This window comes from Notamacropus eugenii, chromosome 1 (genome assembly GCF_028372415.1).
Source record: "Notamacropus eugenii isolate mMacEug1 chromosome 1, mMacEug1.pri_v2, whole genome shotgun sequence".
Lineage (NCBI taxonomy): Eukaryota > Metazoa > Chordata > Mammalia > Diprotodontia > Macropodidae > Notamacropus > Notamacropus eugenii.
The window spans coordinates 138,904,457-138,930,659 of NC_092872.1; the positions used below are offsets into that span (position 1 = coordinate 138,904,457).

Consider the following 26,203-nt stretch of genomic DNA (forward strand, 5'->3'; position numbering starts at 1 on the left):
CCAGGGTCACACAACTTGTATACGTCAGAGGCAGGACTTTGGCCTGGCTCTTTCTTTCTGGTTTCAAGGCTAGATCCCCTACTCCATGCTGGATGGAGGAAGAAACATTGTTACAAGGGTTATCTTTCATCTTTCTCAGCCTTCCTTGTCTAGAGATCCCAACACATTGAGGGACGTGAATCAGCAGAGTTCTTCACCTTTTAAGCAACGAAATCACAGACCCAACCTCCACATTGCCCTTAAGAAGCTTGTCTTGATGGGAAGACTCAGGATACTTGCAAGAGAAAGTTAAATGTTAACAAGATATGAAGGGTCCAGAATTATAGAAGCTTTCTTGGAGAATGTGGTTCTTGACCTAGAGTTTAAGAGGAGAGGAAAAAGCATCACACTGGTAAGAAAAGCAAAAGCAAAGACATAAAGTCAGAAAGGAGCATGGCCTGCCTGTGGGAAGAAAGATGGAGAAAGGTTCCTGTCTTTTGTTGAAGCCACTTGAGATCTGGGAGCTGGCCCTAGAGATGGAGGGCCATCCTTGTCTTCCATATCCATCCATGGCACTAGAACAGCAACTCATTCCCAGGCTAGATGTTCACAGTGCAACAAAGGCTATTACAGATCTGAAGATGGACCAAAACACTATTAAAATAGGCAGTTATAACTACAAAACATCAACAGAGAGTTTGGTTTTGTCCACTTTAGATGTCATATTTTTGGAGATCCCTTTAGTTGTAAATGTGTCTAGTCAGTCATTCTGATCCCAGCCCCAGTTCTTTTCCTTCTAATGCTGGCTTGATTCCACAAAACCCAACTTGAAGCTGAACAGAACACATTTAAAATCTTGAGTTTTTGAGTAAATAGAACCCCTTGTCTGGCCCTCAAATGTGCCAGGCATCTGATTGGGTGGAAGATATGCTGGATTAAGGCTCAGGAGAACCTAGTTTCAGATTCTGCCTCAGACACATTACCTGTGTGACTCTTAACTAGCTTACCTAACTTCCTTAAGCCTCAATTTTTACACCTTTAAAATGGGGATATTAGCAAAAACCTCTCAGAGCTATTTGAGGATTGAGTGATATAATGTGTGTTAAGCACTTTACAAACCTTCAGTGTTTCTAGTTGGTGTGCTCTGGAGTGATCACTTAAATCCATTCCTCTCCCATTCCTACTCATTGTTCTCCCAATATCTACATTCAATTGGCCCCCGTCGTTGAAAATATTGACAATCACAGCACAAGCCTATCCAGGACTGAGAAAAGGCAACACTTGTGTTCTGCCTGTGAAGGCAGGCCCAGATGGAGGGGCAGTCTTCACATCTGTAGAGTCTGTTAAACTAGAACAGAGAGCTTGTATTATATTAAAATATTTAAAATAAATAAATTCCTAGATACAAATTTTACTGTGCTTAGAGAAGTCATATTTGAATTTATTCCACAAATTTTGAACTCTACTAAACATAAAAGAAGATATTACTAAATGTCTTTTTTTTTAATCCCTTTAGAATGTAATTGGTAGGGGGTTTGAGATTCTAAGGCATTAACTTTTTGTCAAAAGACCTAAAAATAACACCATTTGTCTTTTAATTCAGTTATGTTTAAATGTCAATTTCTGCTAAATATCCTCAACAGTCTCTCTGAATGGGGCTTACTAATATTTGGTATTTGTAGCTTTTCACCAATTGAAAATTGGCAAAATAATAACCTTTCATACACAAACACATGTGTATATATCCACACATATACATGCTCACAGCTATATGTACACTTAGTGACAAGATGGCTTTAATGCCAAGGGGAATTCCCTGGCATTCTGCTAATTTTAAGATAATCTTTGACATTTGCATCTGTCTATTCATTTTTAAATATCCAGATTTGTATTTTAAGTAATGAAAGAGAGATAGGGGAATGTGAGAGGTTCAGTGGGCCAAAGGAAAATTTCTATCTCTCAGTAGAATTTATACGCTAGGTTAAAAGGATTGCTAAAACAACCAAAATAAGCAAGTCATGAAACTAGCTCCTGCCCACTATAGTTCCAGGCTACTGACTCTTGCTACACAAACAAGATCTGTTATTCTTTTTTTTAATGTGTGTGTATACATACATACATACATACATACATACATATATACATACATACATACATATATATATGGTTTTTAGTAAGAGACTTTACTTGATGCAGTTATGCAACCAAGTTGGCTTTTTCTTCAAAAGTCTAAAAACAATTTACAAGAGGCTGAATGAGGTGACCACTGTCATGACTCAGAGAGAAGAAAACTTCAAACTGGGGGGGTGGAGCCAAGATGGTGGAGTAGAAAGACACGCATATGGAGGCTGTCCCCACACAGCCCATAAAACACCTGTAGAGAGGGACTCTCAACAAATTTTGGAGCAACAGAAGTGGAGAACAACAGAGTGGAGGAGATTTCCAGCCCAGGGCGACCTGAAAGACCCACAGGAAACGTCAGTTGCACTGAACATGGAGCAGAGCGTGGAGCCCAGACCAGTCTTGGCCATGCATGGCTTGTGAACAGCCCTCCAGGGTGGAATCTCCAGTCACGGAATCCCCACTCCCAGCAGCAGAGGGTCCACAGATCCCTCAACCCACAGGCGCCAAAGGTCAGTGATGGGGTTCATTCAGCTGACCAGGAAGGGAGAAGGGCCTTCACATCAGGCAGGCAGCAGGAATTCTCAGGGCAGCCCCTACAGCAGCCTGAGACCATAGCTGGATCGTAAAAACCCCTGTGGGCACTGAAGAGTTGAGTCTTACCTCAGCCCCGTGTAGACGCCCTGAGGCAGCTGGTCTTTGTCTCACACTGAATGGAAGCCCTGCCCCAGCAGCTTGACTGAATCCCACCCCTCCCAGTGCTAGCTTGGCAGAACTGGAGGTCAGTTGCCAGTGGAGAGGAAATGCTGCTAAGATTCTGGGCACAAAAATCCTTCCCTGAGCCCAGACAAGTACACCCTTGATTGTGCCACCTTGGAGGAACTGATATCTTACAGGTCCCCAGAGTATACCCTACTCTTGACAAAGGACCCAAAAGTCAAGTAACTGGTTGGGAAAATGCCCAAAAAAAGGGGAAAAAAATAAGACCATAGAAGGTTACTTTCTTGGTGAACAGATATCTCCTCCCATCCTTTCAGATGAGGAAGAACAATGCTTACCATCAGGGAAAGACATAAAAGTCAAGGCTTCTGTATCCCAAACATCCAAAATAAATACTCACTGGGCTTAGGCCATGGGAGAGCTCAAAAAGGATTTTGAAAATCAAGTTAGAGAGGTGGAGGAAAAACTGGGAAGAGAAATGAGAGAGATGCAAGAAAAGCATGAAAAGTGAGTCAACAACTTGCTAAAGGAGACCCAAAAAAATGCTGAAGAAAATAACACCTTTAAAAATAGGCTAACTCAATTGGAAAAAGAGGTTCAAAAAGCCAATGAGGAGAAGAATGCTTTCAAAAGCAGAATTACCCAAATGGAAAAGGAGGTTCAAAAGCTCACTGAAGAAAATAGTTCTTTCAAAATTAGAATGGAACAGATGGAGGCTAATGACTTTATGAGAAACCAAGAAATCACAAAGCAAAACCAAAAGAATGAAAAAATGGAAGATAATGTGAAATATCTCATTGGAAAAACAACTGACCTGGAAAACAGATCCAAGACAGACAGTTTAAAAATTATGGGACTACCTGAAAGCCATGACCAAAAAAAGAGCCTAGACATCATCTTTCATGAAATTCTCAAGGAAAACTGCCCTGAGATTCTAGAACCAGAGGGCAAAATAAATATTGAAGGAATCCATTGATCACCTCCTGAAAGAGATCCAAAAAGAGAAACTCCTAGGAACATTGTGGCCAAATCCCAGAGTTCCTTGGTCAAGGAAAAAATATTGCAAGCAGCTAGAAAGAAACAATTCAAGTATTGTGGAAATGCAATCAGGATAACACAAGATCTAGCAGCTTCTACATTAAGGGATCGAAGGGCATGGAATATGATATTCCAGAAGTCAAAGGAACTAGGACTAAAACCAAGAATCACCTACCCAGCAAAACTGAGTATAATACTTCAGGGGAAAAATGGTCTTTCACTGAAATCAAGGACTTTCAAGCATTCTTGATGAAAAGACCAGAGTTGAAAAGAAAATTTGACTTTAAACACAAGAATCAAGAGAAGCATGAAAGGGTAAATAGCAAAGAGAAATCATAAGGGACTTACTAAAGTTGAATTGTTTACATTCCTACATGGAAAGACAATATTTGTAACTCTTGAAACTTTTTTCAGTATCTGGGTAGTTGGTGGGATTACACACACACACACACACACACACACACACACACACACACACTCAGCACAGGGTGAATTGAATAGGAAGGGATCATATCTTTAAAAAATGAAATTAAGCGGTGAGAGAGAAATATATTAGGAGGAGAAAGGGAGAAATGGAATGAGGCAGGTTATCTCTCATAAAAGAGGCAAATAAAAGACTTTTTAGTGGAGGGAAAAAGAGGGAAGGTGAGAGAAAAAACATGAAGCTTACTCTCATCACATTCGACTAAAGGAAGGAATAAAATGCACATTCATTTTGGTATGAAAACCTATCTTATAACACAGGAAAGTGGGGGAGAAGGGGATCAACAGGGTGGGGGGAAGGATAGAAGGGAGGGCAGTGGGAAGAGGGAGCAATTTGAAGTCAACACTCTTGGGGAGGGACAGGATCAAAAGAGGGAATAGAAGCAATGGGGAGCAGGATAGGATGGAGGGAATTATAGTTAGTCATACACAACACAACTATTATGGAAGTCATTTGCAAAACTACACAGATACGGCCTATATTGAATTGCCTGCCTTCCCAAAGGGAATGGGTGGGGAGGAAGGGATGGAGAGAAGTTGCAACTCAAAGTTTTAGGAACAACTGTTGAGTATTGTTCTTGCCACTAGGAAATAGAAACACAGATAATGAGGTATAGAAAGTTATCTTGCCCTACAGGACAAAAGAGAAGATGGAGATAAGGGAAGGGAGGGATGTTAGAAGAGAGGGCAGATTGGTGATAGGGGCAATTAGAATGCTTGGTGTTTTGGGGTGGGGGGAGGGGAGAAATGGGGAGAAAATTTGGAACCCAAAATTTTGTGGAAATTTATGTTGAAAAGTTAAATAAATCAATAAATTTAAAAAAAAAAGAAAACTTCAAACTGAAGAGGTTTAAATTTTTTCAATTTAACCATTCTTCTTCATCATGTTCCCTTATTCCATGCAGTCCAGTCCATTCATTGGATTTGTAATAAACTTCCAAGATTAAGGAAAATGTCTTCCTCATCGTATGCCTGAAATCTTGATTTGTGTTCATTTTATTAAATAGCAAATATGCTCCAATGATTCCAAGGAGTTCAAGGGCTAAAATTCCTTTACATGTCTTTCTTGCCAGTTGATTCATTTGGGAGAGACATCCTGCACCACCTTTGGTGCCACCCCTGCGCATGGTCCAGTAGAAGAGACAGGCCCCAGTCCAGTCCGTTATTCTCTAGTAGCATGTGACTGGTCCCGGGGTTGATTTCACTATTGTCCAGTCCCAGGGCTAGTTTTTCCAACCAACCCTTCTGCTGCTGTTTATCAGTCATCAACCATCTTTTCTTGCTATATCCCTTCCATCAGCATAAATAATCAAAAATTTGCTGTTCTTTTATACTAATGGCTTAACACTATTCCATCCCTTTTAAAAAAGAGCAACGTAATGGAAGGTTTACTGGATTATTCTCAGAGGAACTGGGTTCAAGTCTCAACTGCTGTTTACTACCTATGTGTTCTTGAGTTAGGTTAACCTTTTTGAACCTCAGTTTCCTCATCTGTAAAATAAAGGAATTGGGCTAGATACCTTCTGAGGTCCTTTCCAAAAATATTCTATGCTGTGGAGGAGGCAGGGAAAGTCTAGACAAAACCTGTCAACACTGTTTTATAATAAAAGTTATTATTCTTGTATTATGCTGTAACCAAACTTCACTCTAGCTTTTCATATTGGACAGCTGAGCATCTATACTCCAGTATGTCCCTGTGGAACTGGACATCCTCCTGTAATATCATTCCCTGTAACAATGTTTATTTTTTTTAAATAGAAACAAGTAACTCAATTAAAGCAGGAAAGCCTGTGTATTATAGTAATTTTAAAGACCTTATCTTGAGGTTTACTTTGCTGTCAAAGACTTTACTCATTTAAATGCTTATTTTTGCTTTATAGTTATATATTGGTATATGGTATTCCTCTGTTCCCTACCCTTTTAACATGGACACAAATGAAGTTCCAAGGACCAATTAATAGAACAAAATATAGAGAATTTATTAAATAAATGCATCAGGGGGGTTATAATACCAAGGTACTATGTGCTTGAATAAAATATTCATTTAGGAAAAAGACATCAATTGTTATCGAAAACTTAAATTAGTAAAATTTTAACATACAAAATTATCTTCTAGGTTGAAATGAGAAAGAAAAATGCTCATAGGTAGAAATAAATATGATGATTTCAGTTGGCCTGATAAAGATACAAGGCACAAATGAACAGCAGAGGACTTTGGAGTTCCAGAATCCAGCTTTAAGATGGCTGCCCAGGCATTAGAATCATTCTTCATAAGGGCTCATGTGAAATACAGAGCCTTCAGCAGACTTGACATCTGTGGCCAGCAGTCACCAGCATCTGACTGCCAAGATGTCTTCATTTCCATTTCAGTCTGGAAGTATATCTGACAGTCTTTTTCTCTTTTGTAGACAAATGTCTCTGCACCAAAGAAAAATATCAACTTCTAATACTTTATGGGTAACAAAACCTTCATAATATATGTAACAAGTGATCCTGACATGAAAAAAAACACAAATCACTTTTTGATTAATGCCCCTTTCCTCTATCAACAACCCAAATCTAATAAAATTACAGATTGTAAGTGAATCCCACAAGCAAAACTTCAGTGGGTACATAGAAAGTCACAGAAAACACTGCATATAAGCATATTTGGGTTTAGTGTTTGAAATATGACATATTGCACGTTAGGCTTCTTCCTTCCTGCATATCTCTCCCAAACCCCACCTGACTTTCCATCTTCAGGCTCCCAAAAGGAAAGCTAACTTTGTCACAGCTCTAATTCTCATTGATGCAAATGTGTGGATCAAGGAAGTAACATCCATCCTTTCCAGAATTCATCTGCAGTCCCGTGCATTTATCCCTCTGAAATGAATGTACTTATTGGTCTACGTCAGTTACAGCTTTCTTCATAGCTAGTTCCATTACTCTAGTGTATGGTGCATAGGTCCTTGAAGGTCTTACAATTTCTCGAGTCCTAGCTGTTTGACTAAAAAATAAAAAATAAAATAAAAAAAAAAAAAACAAGTTAGGAAGATTGAAGCCAACTTCCTGTTATCTTTCATGAGTTTCCATAGAAAGGACATTCCCCTTGAAATTTAGTAATTTATTACAGTAGTGAAAATACACATAGCAAAAACTATCTTGAGCAACATTATCCTAAAGGTCATGAAATGAGGACATTGCTTTGGGAGTAGACTTTCCAGGATTCAGATTCACAAAGCTGCCTTTCCAGAGCCCCAGTAAAGGACTTTTTGTAGTTTTGTTTTATCTTATTTTCATAGGTTTTTTTTCACCTTTGAGTTGAAAATGAGAGTAAAATAGATTTCATGGCTAGGAAACTTTAAGATTGAATTTCAGCTATGTTATATAATATGCTTTGACATTTTTGATCTATTATTTTTCATATCTCCTACTTTCAGCTTTCCACATACCCCTCCAAATTCCACCTCCCCCCTCAAAAAAATCAGAATAAGTAAATAAACACATTTTAACAAAAGGCATCTGGTTACCGAAAGCAGATGAGGAGTTATATTCTCTCTGGTGACATGCTGGTTTCCGATAAGTTGTACCTTTAAAAAAAAGTTCATTTTTTCCCCTCTCTGAAACTGACTTCCCTGGTGGGGAAGGGAATAAGGAGAGAGGATTATATGGACTATCTAAATCTGTTTTCTCACTTTTCTGTAGGAATGTAGATTAAATTCAAGGATATTCAGGTATGTGCCCAGATAACTGAAAAAGTAAAGATTTTGAATTCCATGACTTTAATCTTTCCTCCCTCTCTTACTTCCTTCTTTCTTCTCTACTTTCTTCCTTCCTTTATTTCTCCTTTTCTCCCTTCCTTCCTCCCTTCTCTTTCTTCCTTCCTCTCTCCCTCCCTTTTTTCTTCCCTTCCTCCCTCCCTTCTTTCCATCTTTATACATTGTGGGATACAGAGATACTGTAACAAAACTACAGGTTAGTAAATGATCAGAGAGTATTACAAAGTGCAAAAGATGTTCCACAGTAGAATGTAAGCTCCAGTAGGGCAGATTCCTTTTTACTTTTTGTCTATAGAGCCTTTACATTGTTCAGACTATGAAGAAAAAGTTTCATATATGTGTCTTGTTTTGTTGTAAAGAAAGGACAAATCACTTCTAATGGGGCTGATCAGAGGTTTCCTGAAATAGGAAGAACCTAGGCTGGGATTTTAAGGGAAGATGGAGAAGGAAGGAGGTATAGGAAGCCTTCCATGCAGAAGGAATGGCACAGTTAGAGGTATGGGGCTGGGCATCTGTTCAGGAAATGACAAAATACCATTCTGACTAGAACACAAGGTTCAATTAGGGAATGGGGCAGCTAGAAGGCACAGTGAATAAAATGCCAGGGCTGGAAGGCTCATCTTCCTGAGTTCAAATCTGGCCTCAGACACTTACCAGCTGTGTGACCCTGGCGAGTCATCTAACCCTGTTTGCTTCAATTTCCTCATCTGTAAAATGAGCTGGAGAAGGAAATGACAAACCACTCCAGTATCTTTGCCAAAAAAAACCAAAATGGGGTCATGAAGAGACAGATACAACCGAGAATGACTGAACATATACACTGGACTAGTTGAAAATAATTTCAGAAATGTACTGTGAGATCAAACTCTGGATGGTCTGAATGCCAAGCTAAGAAGATTGAACTTTATTTTCTAAGTAAAGAGAAGCCCCACTCCTTTGCAGGTTTATGAGCAAAGAATAATGATTTATGAAAATTAATCTGAGAGTGGTTTGATGGGTTATCAAAGAGGAAAGAGACTGGAGACAGATCAGTTAGGAGTGCCAGTGATAACCTCAACTTTAGATGTACTGAGTTTAAGGTGTGTTGGCAGACCATCTAGGGATAAATTTCCAGCAGGCAAAAATGTGGGATAGTACTAGAGATACAGATAGAGAAATCATACCTATAGAAGTGATAGTTGAACCTGTTAGTCAGTGAGACTACTGAAGGACAAAGTAGAGAGAGAGTAAACAGATGAGGGCTGAGGAAAGAACTTTCCAAGAGAGCAATAATTATAGCCATGAGAAAGGAGAGTAGTTGGCAAAGGAGACAGACAAGAAACAGGTAAAGGAGAAAGATAGTGTTGAATGTCAGGAAAGACAAGGAAGGAGAGTTTACTAAAAAGGCAGAGGGACAATGGTGTTAAATGCAGAGAAATTAAGGCAGATAAAGATTGATTTGTCCTGTTTTTTAAAAGATACTATATTAGTCCAAATGGAAAGCTAGAATTTTTCTCCAAATATGGCTTGCAAAAGTCTGTAATCACTGTTATTTTTCAGTATACATTTACGCGTTTATCCTTTTCAAAGTCCTTTATTACCTGTGTGACCTTAGGAAGATCACTTAAGATACACAGGCCTCGATTTTCCTATCTGCAAAGTGACATCTAATGTCCCTTTCAGTCCTAAATCTATTATTAATATAATTTCCTTTTATGGCTGCCCCCTCTGGGGGGCTGAGCTGGGAAGGGTAGTTAGCTGGGGGTGTGCATGCCACCTCGGGAGAATGAGTCAGCAATGCCAGGCTTCCATTCTTCTCTTTCTCTGGTAGTGGGAGGGGAGTTTCCATTTTGTATTGTGAGTGTGCTTCGCAGGGTATATTCTGATCAATACAATAACCTTTTCTCTAAAATCAAGGTGACTTTTATTTTCCCTATTAGTTTCTGGTGGGAAACGAAAACATTAGCCAAAAATAAAGTCTCAAACGTGTGACAATTATAGTAATGATAAAAATGGATCAAGTAAGTTGATTTTGAAAAAATAGACTATAAAACATTAATACAAGTTAGTTTGGAGCCAGGACATTAACCACAAAACACACTAGAAGGTTGAGAACAACTTGGGACCTATCACCTGACATCCCAGAGTCATATTAAAAATCCAGAAGAATATGAAATTTTAGGAAATTAAAAAAACATAGCTCATTGTACATGCTTTCAACATGTACCACTGAATGACCAAGGCAGTTAGGTCCCTATGATGTAGCTCTGGGGAAACTGAATATGAAACTTATGCAAAAGCTGCTTTTAGATACTAAAGTGGCTTCTAGGTTCACTACTAACATAAGTTATGGGTCTGTCAGCACTTCCATTATGAAAACCGATTTGTGGTTCCATAACTTAGCTATAAAAGTTAGCTTCAGGCTAAACTTTGGCACACAAATTGAAAAGCTGATTTTATTTTAAGTTAAAGTGTGGGAATTTAAAAACAAACAATTTATTGGCTTCAGGCATAGTTTTGCATCCCTCTTAGCCAAACAAGATTTATTAGGCAGTCAATTAGTGTGGACCAAGCCACTTGGGTACTTGGGGGGAAAAGGAAAGGAAAGTGGCCAAGATTTAGATTTCAGAAACAGTCCTTGCTCGTGGTCAGTCCTTATTTTCTGATAAACTTTTATTGTGCACTTGGTACTATATATTCATGATGCACAGACTCAAACGCTGTTTATATTTCCTTTTAATTATGTGAGGATAATAAAAAAAACCCACATTTTGCAAGGAGACAAGCAGTCCAAACAAGGTTGTCAAACAAGGACTCAAGGTGCCAGGCCTAGTGAATTCCTTTGGAAACACAAATGACTAGTTGAAATAAACACAATCAGAAATCAGGCAGGATAAATGAAAACAGAAAAAAAGATGCTGGAGAAACAAGCAAGTCAAAAATGAGGCTAGAAAATGTAAATAAGAAGAGATACCTGCAAAGGAAAGGCTATATGGAGACTAGATGCAATATATATGAAATGTATGGTATAAAATTTGCATTTTACAAGATATTTCAAGTATCATGTAATTGTAAATGGGGCAAGATAAAATGGTCAACATTGACTTCTCCCATATCAAACTCTCTGTCTTGAAATTATTTTATATTACTTTCTAAAAATAATAATGACATTTAATAATCGCTAATATATATATAATTGGGCAGCTAGGTGGTGCTGTGGATAGAATGCCAGGTCTAGAGTTAGAAGAGTTCAAATCTGGTCTCAGACACTAACTAGCTGTGTGACCCTGGGCAAGTCACTTAGTCTTGTTTGCCTCAGTTTCCTTATCCGTAAAATGAGCTGGAGAAGGAATAGCAAATCCCTCCAGTATCTTTTCTAAGAAAATCCCCAATGGAGTCACAGAGGGTCAGACACAATTGAAATGACTGAACAATATATATAGTGCTTTAAGGATTAAAAGCATATTATGTATATGATCTCATTTTATATACTTGATAGCATATATTACCACATTCTAAATATTTAATCTTAAATATCTGTGTGCATGCTGTGTATGGACAGCGATTGATTTGTATTTTGTCTTTGTATCCAGTGTCTAGCACTCTGCGCACACCAGCAGACACCTAATAATTATTAACTGTTGCTGAATTTTAAATTCCTTGTGGGGAGAAATGATGACTCCTTCTTTTATACTCAAAAGGTACTTAACACATTGACTGATTGACTGGCTGGCTCTAAAAAGGCTGGCTAATTGATCTAGATATCCTTCCCGCCACCATTCTGCAGCAAGGGGAGACACCAGTATCTCAAAACACAGCCTTATCAACTTTCTGCAGGTCACTCATTGAGCCAAGTAGAACAGGTCAATGATTGGGCAGCCCACAACAAAGTCTTGAGACAAATGAATGAAGCACAGTAGAGCTCACAGTATGTTGTAATGGATGGAGAGCTGAACTTAAGTCAAGAAGATATGAGTTCAAGTACTGCCTCTTACATTTACTGGGCAAGTCACTTAATATCTCTGAACCCCACTTTATTGGTAAAATGAGGGGGAGAAACTAGATAGACCCTGACATCCCTTCCAGTTCTAAACCTGCGATCCTATGGCCTATCTTAATGTCTAAATTTGATTGTTTAATGGACTCATTGGTTACTTAATCAAAAGTCTTATGAAGAAGTAGAAAGTAATCAGATGCATTGTACTAAAATGGACCATTTCTTCCCCCTCTCAATAAGAAGTGATTGTTACAACAGTTCTGCTAACTGCTTCCAAACTCCCACCTTCCCATGCCTCTATTTACACAAAGATCTATCAGTCCTCCTGGGATAGTTCACATGAAAGTGTTCACAGAAAGAAATAAATCCTGGTAGGAGCAACTGCTCACTCACAATTCCTCATCTGTCTTTAATAGGAAAAACACAAGCTTGCTTTTTGTTAAAAATCCTACCAAGGCTTATTTACTGATCCTGCTAAATGGTTTTTTGGGGGGGAGGGGGTGGAATGGAGTACAATGAGGACAGAGAGGAAGGATGGTAAATATAGAAGGATCATAAATATAGAACTAAAAAACACCTCAGAGACAATCTCGTTCAACTCCCTAATTTTTCAGATGAAGAAATTGTGGACTAATGAAATACACTGGCCCAAAACCAAATGGTAGGAAGCATCAGGGGCAAGATTTCAACCCAGTTCCTCTAGCAGAGATAAAGGAGTGGTTTTCCATTTTATTCTTCAGCTCCTTTTCCAGATGAGGAAATTGAAGCAAAAAGTTAAATGACTTGTCCAGAGTCACACAGCTAGTGAGTATCTGAGGCCAAATTTGAACTCAGGAAGATGAGTAGAAACGGGGTGAGATTGTTTGTTTGTCTGCTTTTAGTCACTGAGGAAAACTTTTTTTTAAGAAAATAAGAAATCCATAGATACCTGGGTGGTAGGTCACAGCCTACTCCAATCTCTCTGGTTTCCACTTCAGTCTTGGTCTGTGTTTCCATTAAATAGTCCAGTCTACTCTGTAGCTCATTATTCTGCATTGGAGGAAAAGGGGCAAAAAAAAAATGTTTTTAGCAAGGAATATTCTCTCCCCCCACCCCCTACCTTCTCCACTCTATAGTAGACAACTTGTGCTCATTCTCTGGTTTCACCTCATATATATGTACATTTTTCTATTTTCAAATGCATATGATGCTTGGTCCCCATCTAGGGGAGGATTAAAGCGGGCGAGTCTTTCCAAAATGTTGTTTCTGTCTTGATGGACTTTTACATGAAATATGTTAGGTCCTTGATTTTTTCACATCTATGAGACAGATAACAGTGTTTAAATTAGGGAAGTGTTGTCATGCAATTAGAACATTCATTTTTGCTTTTCAGTAAGTTGAAGTGGAAAAATTGGTTTGGTGCTGGAGAAGGACTAAGAAATGCCACACAGTGTGGCATGGGAAATCTGAGTTCCAGGTTTTTTTCCCCAGACCCCAGATTTTGTGAGAGGGAATACTAGCTATTCAGCTGAATCTTAGCACAGCTTTTGTACAAAGCTATGGGACATAAAAGCCTTCATCCTTTCCGATAAATAGGAAATGGTGTAGAGGTATAGAACACATTCCAGATGCCCTCTCAGCAGACAGGTCATGACAGATCTATGGACTCTGAAACCAGTCACCTAATGCATGCTGTATGGGAGAATAATACTGGACATTAGCCAAAGAGACACAGAAATTTACACACATGTACGCACACACACACACATCTTTTCCAGCTCCATCTGGACTTTACCATTCACAAGGAGAGGAAATAACACAGGGATTTCTGTTGCCATTTACTATCCATTTTTAAATCCGTTAATTTACAAACGTATATATAGCCTGAAATTTTGGACATCAGAACTAGCAACTTTGCTTACTAGCCACAAAAGAAAGAGTTGGAGACTCTGCCCTAACTTGTATGTTGTATATGGACAATGAGCAGCCCAATGTCATCAGAGCACAGGATTACAGGATAATATATTAATGCGAGTGGCCACTGAATTTGAAATCAGAAGTCTAAATTTTAAGACTCAGCACTGACATTTGCTGTTGAGACCACAGGGTGAGACAATTCCTTGGTTCAAGAGATACAGATTTGGAGTTGAAGGGACTTTGGAGGCAGCCTAGTCCAACTTTATTTCATAGATTAGGAAACTGAGACCTCAAGTGGTTAGATGACTTGCCCAAGGTCACATGGGTAGGAAGTGGAAGAGTCAGAATGTGAACCCAGGTCCCCTCACTCCTAATCCAGCACTCATTCCCCTACCACAGTTAAGGGCAAGGATTGTCTTGTTCTCCCATGCGTATATCCAGCAGTGAGGTTACTTAATACGTGCCAGTTAATTGACTGAATCTGAATTTCTTCTTGTGTAAAGTGAGAATGAGACTTGAACTATGTTGATGATAATAGTAATAATAGCTAACATTTACGTGGTGCCTGCTATGCTGATCACTTTATAATTATTATCTCCTTTAATCTTCATAACAACTCTGTGAGGCAGGTGCCTTTATTATTCCCAATTTACAGATGAGGAGACTGAGGCAAACACAGTAACTTGTCCAGGGTCACACAGCCAGCAAGCCTCTAAGGGAAGTACTCTGTAAACTCTGAAATGCTATCTAGATGAATTATTTTACATATGATTACAGCCTTCTGTGTGTATATCAGAGATACCAGAATAGGAATGAGACTTGTATTTTCATTAGTGCGGGGCATTCTCAGATAAAGAAAGTTTACCATTAAGGCCAGTGGGCATCATCTCTGCAAGCTGAAATCTTAGAGAGTCACTCAGAGAGCCCTCAGATGCTGAATGAATTGCCTAGGGTCATAGAACCTACCCAGAAGTGGTGGAACTAGAAGCCAGGTCTTCCTGCCTTTGAGGCCAGTCCTCTATCCACTGCTCCAGACTGCTTCTCCATTACAGACAGTATGTGTGTGTTAGTGCACAATACATGCATATATGCACATGCATAAGTTTTCTTTTTACATTACACCTATTACATATTTATATACTGTGTGTTCATGGGCACATTTTACATATACTTGTACACATACAAATATACACACAAACATACACATGTATGGAATGTATGTGTGTACATATATGTGAGTATGTATATTATGTATACTATAAGGGATATACGTGTATGTGTGTATATACATACATACACACATACACAAGCACACACATATGAAATATAAAAAGGAAATTGGATTTTTTTCTCCTAGTAAAAACCAAAGTCCTTCTCCTTTCCATTCATTTGAGAATTTTACTAAAACAACAGCTGAGAACACAGTCAAATGAAGTTCTACATTTTTCAGAATGAACTGGCACTTGCATTTGTGAAATCAGGCCCTAGACTTGTCTGGCTGTCACACAGCACCACTTTGTGTCTAGGCAGTGTACCTGTGACCATGCAGTAGCTCAACAGGACACACCTGGAAGCTTCGTCACAAAGCTATCCTCATTTCTTTTCTGGCTTAGTGCAATAAAGAGCCCATTATGGCACATAATCTAAACACATAATCTAAACTCCCTGGGTGGGGGCAGCTGTACACATGCCCTCCTGCCACACCTACTCCCTTTGTCCTGGTAGGGTTTGGGGGACAGTGAGCGCTGGTCTCCTCCTCCCTCCTTCCCTTCCATCCTTTCTGGGTCAATGAAGAGGGATGGGGCAGGGAAATAAAAGCCAGGAGCTTCCCCCTCCTTTTGAAAGCGAAGTTCCCACCCTGCACTCCCTGAGCCCTGGAGGGACTCTTAGTCACAGGGCAGATAGATAAATTAATTGCTCAGAGAATATTTGGAATAAAAAAGAGGGGGGATAGAGGGAAGGGCAATATGGTCCAATTCTGGCACTACACTAGACTGTGGACAAGTCATTTAAGCAGCTCAATCTCTAACTTTCTTCACTTTAAAGTGGAAATAATAATATTTCAGTACTAATAGTACAATACTAGCATTAGAAAGGTAAGGAAAAAATTGAGCAAACACATGGTCCTTATATACTCAAAAAGACTGAAAACTATTTCACTATATAATGTGAACTTTTATTTTGTTATAATCCAATAAAGGAACTCTCAAATTTTGTGTTCCAATTCCCATTTTACAGATAAAGAAACAGCTATAGATTATTCTGCACTCAGTAAGTAAACTGTTAATCTAGGAATATAAATCAGAATTCTGAGGGGGTTTTAATCTGTTTAATTTGTTTTTTTTTAAACAGACCACAGGAAATCAAAATGATACATTTAGGCCTTTTATCCTGGACTCAAGATGGCATCTGCCACTGGCTTCCTCTGTTGGCTTTGGAACTAGGCCTCCAGGTATAATCTCCAAACTAAGATGCAGTTACCAGGAGAAGTCTAGGAGAACTAAGCCACCTCCTAAGCTGTCAGTGGGCCCTAAGTTTTCAAAAGTTACTGTCGTACTCATGATGGACCTTGGGAAGTCTCTCCTCCTTCAATCATAATGTCTACTGTGAAAGTTTTGGAGTGTGGTCTTCCTGGCAAAAGCTCAAACTTGGCTATGACAACTTCTAAGAAAAATCCAATGATACCTGGACCCCCCATGAAAAAGGATGAACCACATTTGTGTTATGGACATGGGAAGAGGGACACACAGATGCTGAGAGATTGTGTTTCCAGGGGACTGACTTGAAGGCATTAGTTCAGCTACAAAGGCATCATGGAGGATTGTACAGAGAACAATATATTTTATCTTTGGGGATGCAGAAAATAAATATTCTAATGTATGATTAAATACACTGAAAAAATGATAATATTTGTTCAACTGAATGTTCAATTCAAATGTAAGTTTATTAAAGAAAATATCATTAAAATTAAATAATATATTCTAGGAAAATTTGGATTTAATGTTAATATTTTAGTCATGGCGTGGTTACAATTTTTAAACCACTTTCCTCACAACAAACCTGTGGAGGAGGTAGTGCAAGTTATTATTATCCCCATTTTACAGATGATGACACTAAGGCTCAGTGAGATTAAGTGACTTGCTTGAGGTCACATGATTTATAACAGACCCTTGGATTCCAAGTCCAGTGTTCTTTCCACTGCCTTGGTTTAGACATTTGTAGATTTGCCATTCATTATAAAACACTTTACTATGGAGTAGTTTATCCAATAATTAGCTGTCACATGAAAGACAGCAGTGTTTCCAGGGAACAGAAGGCTAACAGATGAGCTTTGAGTAAGGAAAGAAATTGGTAAATGTCCAAAGAACAACATATTTGCCTGTTCCCTCTTGCACAAAGTCTTCCCTGAAGATTTTTCCCTAGCACTTTTTCAGTTGCCAAAATGGAAGGAGTAAAGAGAACAATGAAAAGGCAGATGGGAAGGGGAGACTTAGGAACAGTGCCAAGAGGAAACTGTCTACTTCATATTTTTACCTAGGATCAATCTACACTGGGGGAATTGGAACAAGGAACATAGTACTACATAGATAATTGGCAACTGGAAAGGCTGAGAGGCAACATGGTCTAGTGGAAAGAGCTTTGGATTTGGAATCAGAAGACCTGAGTTTGAATTCTGGCTCAGCACTCAAACTATGTGGTGTTATTTTGGACAAATCATTTAAGTCTTCAGTTTTCTTCTCTGTAAAATGAAGAAGCTGGAGTCTCTGATAATATGTAAATCTTATGAGTCAGGGAAGAAGAGGGAAGTTTCACTGTCAAGTTCTTAAAGAAGATATAGTACTGTCATCCATGACAGATATGTTGGTTGCATCTGCTGAACTGTTTTTCCCTACTTTCTTTTTAAATCTGTGTTATAAGGGATGACTTGCTGGGTAGGAGAGATGAAGGTGTTATAGAAACAAAAGATATCAATAAAAATAAAAAATAAAATACATGCTCATTTTTTAAATGGAAAGATCAGATAGAAAATAGTTCTTCGGCCTCTTCTATCAATAGTTAGTCCATCTGAACTCTTAAGTTTCCTTCTATTTCTCTGGTTCTATTCTCCCCTCTGGACAAAATAGGATAATTTATAAGGAAAAAATATTTTTATTAAATTAATATTAATTATGTTATAAATTTACAATAAACATATTTAGAAATAATATATAAGAAATATATAGATAAATATAATACATATATATTAAATTTATATGGAAATATTAACTATTTTGAAATTCTAATAAAAACAAAATGACCTATAATCCACTATTGCATATATTCAGCATATAATATGATATATAAGTTCATATAAACAATATGAACTTGTTTAGGAAGTTCATGTAGACGGAGAGCACACTCTACCAAGATGGGTTGTGGAGAAATAGTTACATTCATTCTACTTAGTAGAATCACAAACCTATAAAATAATTTTGATGAATGATTAATTATCAGAATCTCACTTTTTCGTTGAAAGTTAATTTGCTATCTATTTTTGGACACTAAAAAGTCTTCATTTATTTGAAAATTCACTTTTAGTAATCTGGTAACAAAAAGTTTATGGTACAGAAGAACTGTGCTTAAATAATCATAGAGTCTTACCTCGCCTTCCAAGAAAGATATCTTTTCTAAAAGCTGCAAGATAAATAATTGTTTCTGTTGCACTTTTTTCTTTAATGATTCAACCTGTGAAGAAACAAAAATAGTACTAAACAGTTAATCAGAAAAGATGCAAGAAGTCAGTTACATGCAAATTGAAAATTATTTTTATTGAATAATAACACCAATATTATCTCATTTGATCCTCACAGCAGCATTGGGAAGTAGGTGCTATTATTATGCCTATTTTAGAGGTGAGGAAACTGAAGCTGACAGGTCAGATGTGATTTGCCCAGATTCAGATAGCTAGTAACTTTCTGGGACAGGTTTTGAACTCAGGATTTCCTGACTTGAGACCCAGCACTCTATCCACTACAGTACCTAACTACTTCAAAGAGTCTACACTTTGGTAAGAAGAAGAAAACCTAGCAAGTTGGTCTGGTTAAGTCTTCATGGATACAGCATGAGGGCTGTTGATGCAGAAATTGGAGATGAGAATTAAACTGACTGCTGAACATTCCTAAATCTGTGGTTAGCTTTTACTGTCCTCAAAATTCCGTGCATATCTCTTCAGTTCCCTAAATCTCATCCTTCAAAGTCAGCTAATGTCCTGATCCATCTTGCACAAAGTTTTTTCTGAAAATTCTGGCTCCCGTTGATGATTCCTTCCTCTGAGTTTCCAGTCTTTCTCATTCAGCAAGCATAATTTAATGCTGGATTATTAATTTGTCATGAAATGTTCCAATTTGTTCCTTCGGTGCAAGTCTTTTCACCCCCAGACTGATTACAAGGTTCGAAACAGTAAAGACTTTGTTGATTCCTTTGCTTATAGTTTCTTAACATATAGTTGGATGGATTTCCCAAAGGCTATGACTAATAACCATTCTGCCAAGCATGATGCCAATGCCCAGTAAATGTTTGTGGCTTTATTGAACCTACCAGCTTTTCAGTAGCCATTAATAATATTTCAAAAAACACCAACTTTAAGACCACACATGAAACTTGATTATTTCCCCCTCCAAATGTTTTTAATCACCCAGTTTTAAAAATCTTGCATTCAATATTATTCTTCTTATTTTCCTTCCTTTACAGGATATTGCTTTTTACAAATTCTACCAAAAAGTCTATTTAACATTCTTAAAATATTTGTAAAGCACTTCCTAAATGTGATAAATGCTCTGTGATTGGCAGCTGTAAAGAAATATGATAATGCATTCTCTAGGAGCTTAAAGTTTATTCCTTATAATTTGCTATAAACAATATTAAGCATTAATATGATTAAGATTGCTTTTTAATTATTGACATTTAAATAGAGCAATTTTAATTGATAAAATATAATTATTCCACCACTCTCTCTAAATCTTCATCAGGATTTCTGTTTATTTTCTTGCTACCATTTATTTTTCATAGGGTCCATCAGTGTGTCCTTTATTCTTTGGGTTCTGCTCTTTTTTTTACCCTCATTTCCTAAAGCTCCTTCCAGCTTTTTAAAAAATAGTACTAATACTTTATCTTAATTGCATTGCAGAAATCCATTACGTTAATGTATCACAATGTATCCAACCATTTCCCAATTGTTGGACATTTAGACTGTATTCTTTGTGATTATTAATGATGCCACTATGAAAAATTTTAACAGTTCTTTTTGATTTGTTTTTTGATAATACTTTGAGAATATATTCCCAGAAATAGAATTGTTGAAGCAAAGAAGATTGTTTGAATACCTCATAATTAAAATTGCCAAACTGCCCTTCAAAAAAAAAATGCTGTAAATGTGCTATTCTGCCAGCAACTGAATGATTGTACCTGTTTTTTTCATAGCCCAACCAGTAATGCCTTTTTTTGCTTTGATTTACTTTTAAAGTTGTATTTCTTTGATTATTATTAAGGCTGAGCATTCTGCAAATGATTATTAATGATTTGCACTTCTCTTTTTGAAAACTGTTCATAGTCTTTGATTCTAAAGTTGCCTTGTACATTAATATTATGTAGTTTAGATATCAAGTTTTTATCTGTTATATTTGCCATATTTTCTGAATATAATTTTTCTTTTGATGATTAGTTTTTGTTGAACACAATTTCATTTTAATGTAATTCTGTCAGTGCTGGGCCTAGAGTCAGGAAAACCTGTGAGTTCAAATCCAGCCACAGATACTTACTAGTTGTGTGACCCTGGACAAGTCACTTAACCCTGTTTGCCTCAATTTCAACAACTGTAAAATGAGCTGGAGGAGGAAATGGCAAATCATTCCTGTACCTTTGCCAAGAAAATACTAAATGGGGTTGTGAAGAGTCAGATAGGACTGAAAATGACTGAGTCACAGCAACAACAAAGTTATCTTGCCCCTAATAATTCTTTTCTTATTTGTTTTTAAAAGTCAATCTCTTTTCAATGCCTTTACTGCATAAGAAAAATGGTTTTGATTAAGGAAAACTTTCAAGGATAATTCAGGCAGGCAACAGATATATTTTAAGAACATTTACTTAAGGAGTTAGAAAACCACTTAGGGATGGCTAATGACCTGCTCGCTTTAGATGCTATAAGTATCATATGGCTATAAATGTGTGTTTGTCCTTCGTTGCCCAAGAAGACCATGCCATCAGAGAAATGATGACATGACTTGCATTTGACTTTGTTTTGAGTTAGGGGAGGGCTGTAGACTTAGGGAACCAATGAAAGAAGAAAACTGGGTAGACCAGGAGTACAGATGAAGGAACAGCTAGAAGACTGAAAATATGAGACTCGGGTCTTCCTGACTCCGGGCTCAGTACTCTATCCACTGTACCACCTAGCTGCCCCACTTTAACATTTACAAAGTGCTTTACAACTTTACTTTGCCCCATTGCTAAACATCATTTCCGTAACATAGTACCTCATTTGATCCTCCCAACAAACTTGTAACATATGTGCTATTATCATACCCATTTTACAGATGAAGAAACTGAGACAAAGATTAAGTGATTTCCCCAGGGTCACACAACTAGTAAGTGTCTGAAGCAAGATCTGCCTTACTCTAAGTCCAGAAGTCTAACCATTGTAACACCTAGCTACCTCTCACAAAAAGCTTTAAAAAAAATTAACTTTAATTTTAAAAAGACATGCCATATCTCATTTTGAGTAAAGGAAAGCAGTGCAGTGACAAATAATAGCGTAAGGTTAGAATGATATTAAAATTCTGGTGAATGAAAAGAAAGAGAAAGGAGATGGAGAATGTTGGATTATTCACTAGGAGAGTAGTTCAATTTTTGATATTTTTAAGGGCATCCATTCTCATAAAGGCTGATCCCAAGAAGTATAATCTGGTTGTACCTCCCTTACTTAACCTTTCCTGTGATAACTGGAGTAGCTGACTTGGAATGGAGAGGGTCCACACTTAGAAAGCCTGTCTTGAATTTCAGTGGCTAACCTCATCTGGAATAGAATTTCTAAGGAAGCCCTGAAATGCTGGACATCTCCTGGATCTGTAACCCCAAGAACTCTGTGATTACAATCCAGGGCAGCACATTACCAGCATGCCTGTTTGCAGTAATCACCTTTCTAGTTTAGGTTTCCTATTTCAATTTAAACAAGTTTATTCAATATTCAAAAGAAAGGAGTCTCCAATTAGGTTAAGCTGCCACCAAGTGGTAGTGGGGTGGCTTGATACAAACTACCAGGCTTGAGTCATAGACAAATTGACTAAAAGAGATTAGAACCACAGATTTTTTCAGATTTTATTTTCCTGGATGTTGTTGGATTATTTTTCTTTAAAAAAATGACTTCATCAAAAACAGTTGATCTTAAACACTGAATAGCAAAGCCTTAGAAAGCAAGTCTGTAAAACAAAAAATACCTAGGTACAATTTAATACTTTTCTCATTATGCTAAACTATTATAAAGCACAGGTTTACCTAGCCTTTATCTGATTTCTAGTTCTGATTAGAAGGATCATTTCTAACTACCTCGGAATCTTTATGTTGTAATTGGACCCTTTATGGGCATGGAACATACTTCTAGAATTTCATTTCTAGGAAATCAAATCAGTTTTCATGTAAAAACCCAGCTTTGTATAGCTGCCAACAGCTTTGTCTCATTCTAGCTAATTAAAGGAACTGCCTTAATCAACCCTTCTAGCCTTCTTATCATTTGGGAAGATCTCCTGCTGTTCCCCTCTCCTCAGGGTCTTCTTTTCCTCCCTGGACGAGGCAAAGGGGACAAGGAACTAAACTCTCTCCATCACATGACTTTTTTTCAGTCAGAAGGGAGTTACTGTTGTCAATCTATAAGATACCTCCACCTATCTATCTGTAAAAAAGTAGAACTGTCTTTCCTCTCACAGGGGAATCTCCAATAAGAAATGGGTAAAAGTTAGCATAATTCAAATGTAATAACATTCCTTTTAGATGTTGAGATGTACTTACCACCTTGACCCTTTTCTATGTCTAAAATATAAATAAAATCCAGACTGCACTAGAGAATTAATTTGAATGAATTTCTAAAAATGCTTGCATCTCTAGCAGAAAAAAATATTTATAAACAACCAATTTTACAAGTTTTTAAAAGCAGAGATTTAAAGTAGCTTCATCATAAGGCATCATGAAGCAACTTTTTTGTTGTTGTCCAGAGGTATCCAAATCTTTGTGACTTTTCTTGGCAAAGACATTTGAGTGGTTTGTCGTTTCTTTCTCCAGTTCACTTTACAGATGAGGAAACTGAGGCAAACAGGGTTAAATGACTTGCCCAGGATCACACAGCTAGTAAGTGTCTGAGACCAGATTTGAAGTCAGGAAGATGACTTTTCCTGATTCTAAGCCCAGTGCTTTATCCACTGTACAATCTAGCTGCCCAAGACAACTTTTAGTCTCATAAAACAATCATGTAGGTTTTTTGTTATCTGAGACCCTAGCATCATAAATTTAGAGCTGAAGTGAAACTTCAACTTAGTCCAACTCCTTAATTTTATAGATAAGGAAACTGAGGCCCAGGAAATCTCAATGATTTGCTCAGGGTCATCCAGTCAATAAATGGCAGAGCCACCATTTGATCGCTCTTCATATATGTCAGAACATGATGTAACTCTGTAATTCAGTGTCATGATTGGAATCCAGTTTTCCATTGGAATGGAAATTTAGCTCAAATATCTAAGCCTGTGCAAATAAAAGATCATATGACTATCAAGTGTAATCTAACGCTTCATATAGGATTCTGAGAGACTCTTTTTTTGCCACTGGTAATAAATGATGAATGGTCAGTCTCAACAATCACAGTTTTTAATAAAGCAGGAAATGAATGTTCTACTTTAGCTTTATCACATACTGCAGGTGCCTGATTGGTAAATGTCATTTCTATAGTTGTTCATTCATTTCAGTCCTGTCTGACTCTCTGTGGCCCCATTTGGGGTTTCCTTGGCAAAGATACTGGAGTGATTTGCCATTTCCTTCTCCAGTTCATTTTACAGATGAGGAAAGTAAGGCAAACAGGGTTAAGTAACTTAACCAGGGTCACACAGATAGTAAGTATTTAAAGTCACATTTGAAGTCAGGAAGCTGAGTCTTTCAGACTTCAGGCCATTACTCTATCCACTGTACTACTCTGCATCCTGTTAGGTTCAAATCCCCTAACCAGTCACCAATTCAGGTGTTCCAACCCCATCTCCCACCCTCAAGCATGAATCAGCTCCAGTCCCTGAACCCTGACCTGTACTTCAGGTCCAGACTCTCTCTCTTTGCTCCCAATGTCTGATCTCACTGGACCCAAATGAGAACCCTATATAAATTCACTTTACTGGTTTGGGGTACCCTATTTCACCCAAGGATCCCCATGGGTCTGATCTGTTTCCATTCTCCCTGACTGTTCCTTATTATTTTTCTCCTCAGTAAAAAACTTTACTTTCTGCTGAACTCCTTCTCGTGCTATGTTTTTTTATGATGCTCTGCCCTTTCTTGTCTTGTATCTTAGAACCCCAAACCTCACTTAAACTACTTTAAGATACCTCCACCTACAATGAGACTAATCCAGATTTCAATCTCTTCACAGGAAAGGTTTCATTTTTATATCTACTCTTAATTATATTAAAATAATTGTGCTTTAAAGATTTATTTTTATATTAAAAATGGAATCTTCAATGTAAAAAATGACCTCAGGATGCAAGTTTTAAAAATAATGTAAATACTAAACTTTTTTCTGAAATAAACCATATGGGGAAAAATAAGTCAGCTATTAAGTTATCAGAATTTGCCCTGCTGTAATATACTATAAGAAAGTAGCTTAAAAGGAGGAAAAAAGTTATAATACCCCAATTGAAAGGAAAAGGATGGAATGAATTAAAGCAAGAACAAAATGAAACTGAAAAATTGCTAAATGAAGTTAAGAGGGGAAAATGAAAAATCAATGAAAGAAAGGGGTAAAAAGGTACATTTTTCATGTTCATGATGCCTGATTGGGTTTGTGAAAATTCATTTTCAATTAATGTGTCTTGTGGCATTCAGCCAGGGCACACACAACGAACAGTGCTCATATTTTAATCAATTTTTTCTATTAAGTTCCCAGTAATGTACAGTAATAGAATTATACCATTTAAAGGGCTCGAGATGAAACTGGCTTCCAAGGTAAAATAATCTACTTTTGTTTGACTTTTATTTTAGACTCATGATATGTCTCCTTTTTAAAGTGGGCAACACAAAATATTAAGTCCAATTCTCCAGAGTACCTAAAAATCATCTTTAGGTGTATAAGAAAGAGGTATAAATTGGTTTTATGGCTTGGACACATTCACAGAGAAGATATAACCACAAAAAAAGAGGAAAATGGTCATTTTCCCTATGCTGTTAGAATTTTTCTGTCCCTGAGTTGCAAAAAAAAAAAAATTTCAAACCCTCCCCCACAACACTGCCTAACATTCAGATTTAATCTCATAGAGGTAAGGAGGGGGCACTTTGTTACACATATGGCACTGGTGGGCAGATTTCCCATACCAACATTTATAATCATCATAGGAAAGAGCTACTCATATATGTAAGATCTACTTGTACTCTCAAACTGGATTAGTTTAAAATAGATCTGGGTGACAGAGGACAGTCTACTTAAACCAGCTTCAGAAAATGTTAAAGACCTGAGAACATAATGCAAGATAGGGGAAGATGGGAGACCTCCACAAACGCCTTCCTTTTGATCACTTTGAATAGAGGCAAGGTAGGTCATGTTTTTCCCTTATCCCTTCTCTCTCTATTTAGCCTTTATTTTGGAGGGGGAGGGGAATGGAATTCCTTTAGCTTCCAACCATCTACTGAATGTTTTGTTTACAAGGAGATCTACAAAACTATTGCTAAATAATGGGAGAAAAGAAGATATTTCAAAGTCTTTGAGGTCAGAACCTAGATGCAATAACTTCTTAACCTTTTCTGTGCCATAGACTCTGTTGGCAGTCTAGTAAAGCCTATAGAACTCTTCTTAAATGATATTTTTAAATGCACAAAGTACATAGGATTACAAAAAAAATTAAACTGAAATGAAGACGTAATTTTTTCCCCATCCAAGTTCATGTCTCCCTGAAACCTATCCCCTGATCCTTGGGAGGGTCCATTTACCCCAGCTTAAGGAACTGTATTGTGAGTT

General features: G+C 37.5%; 1 protein-coding gene and 1 long non-coding RNA gene across 6 annotated transcripts in view; one reads left to right on the forward strand and one right to left on the reverse strand.

Moving 5' to 3' along the window:
* The window catches only part of LOC140507923 (uncharacterized), a 55,851-nt gene extending 38,890 nt beyond the window's left edge, over positions 1-16,961 (forward strand). Inside the window, exon 2 of the long non-coding RNA XR_011968286.1 lies at positions 16,324-16,961. This is a non-coding gene — a long non-coding RNA (uncharacterized lncRNA). The remainder of the gene's footprint in view (positions 1-16,323) is intronic.
* Positions 1-26,203, reverse strand: part of MYZAP (myocardial zonula adherens protein) — a 118,443-nt gene that overhangs the window by 9,124 nt on the left and 83,116 nt on the right. For 2 of the 5 annotated variants that reach the window (XM_072615726.1, XM_072615719.1), the window contains 4 exons: positions 18,613-18,696; positions 13,004-13,104; positions 7,851-7,910; positions 6,300-7,327 (listed from right to left, as the gene is read on the reverse strand). In XM_072615726.1, coding sequence (XP_072471827.1) covers positions 7,868-7,910; positions 13,004-13,104; positions 18,613-18,696 — 228 coding nt within the window. In that variant the 3' untranslated portion in view covers positions 6,300-7,327; positions 7,851-7,867. Of the gene's footprint in view, positions 1-6,299; positions 7,328-7,850; positions 7,911-13,003; positions 13,105-18,612; positions 18,697-26,203 lie in introns of those variants that run through there. The other 3 variants (XM_072615717.1, XM_072615714.1, XM_072615715.1) reach the window with 2 other exon arrangements.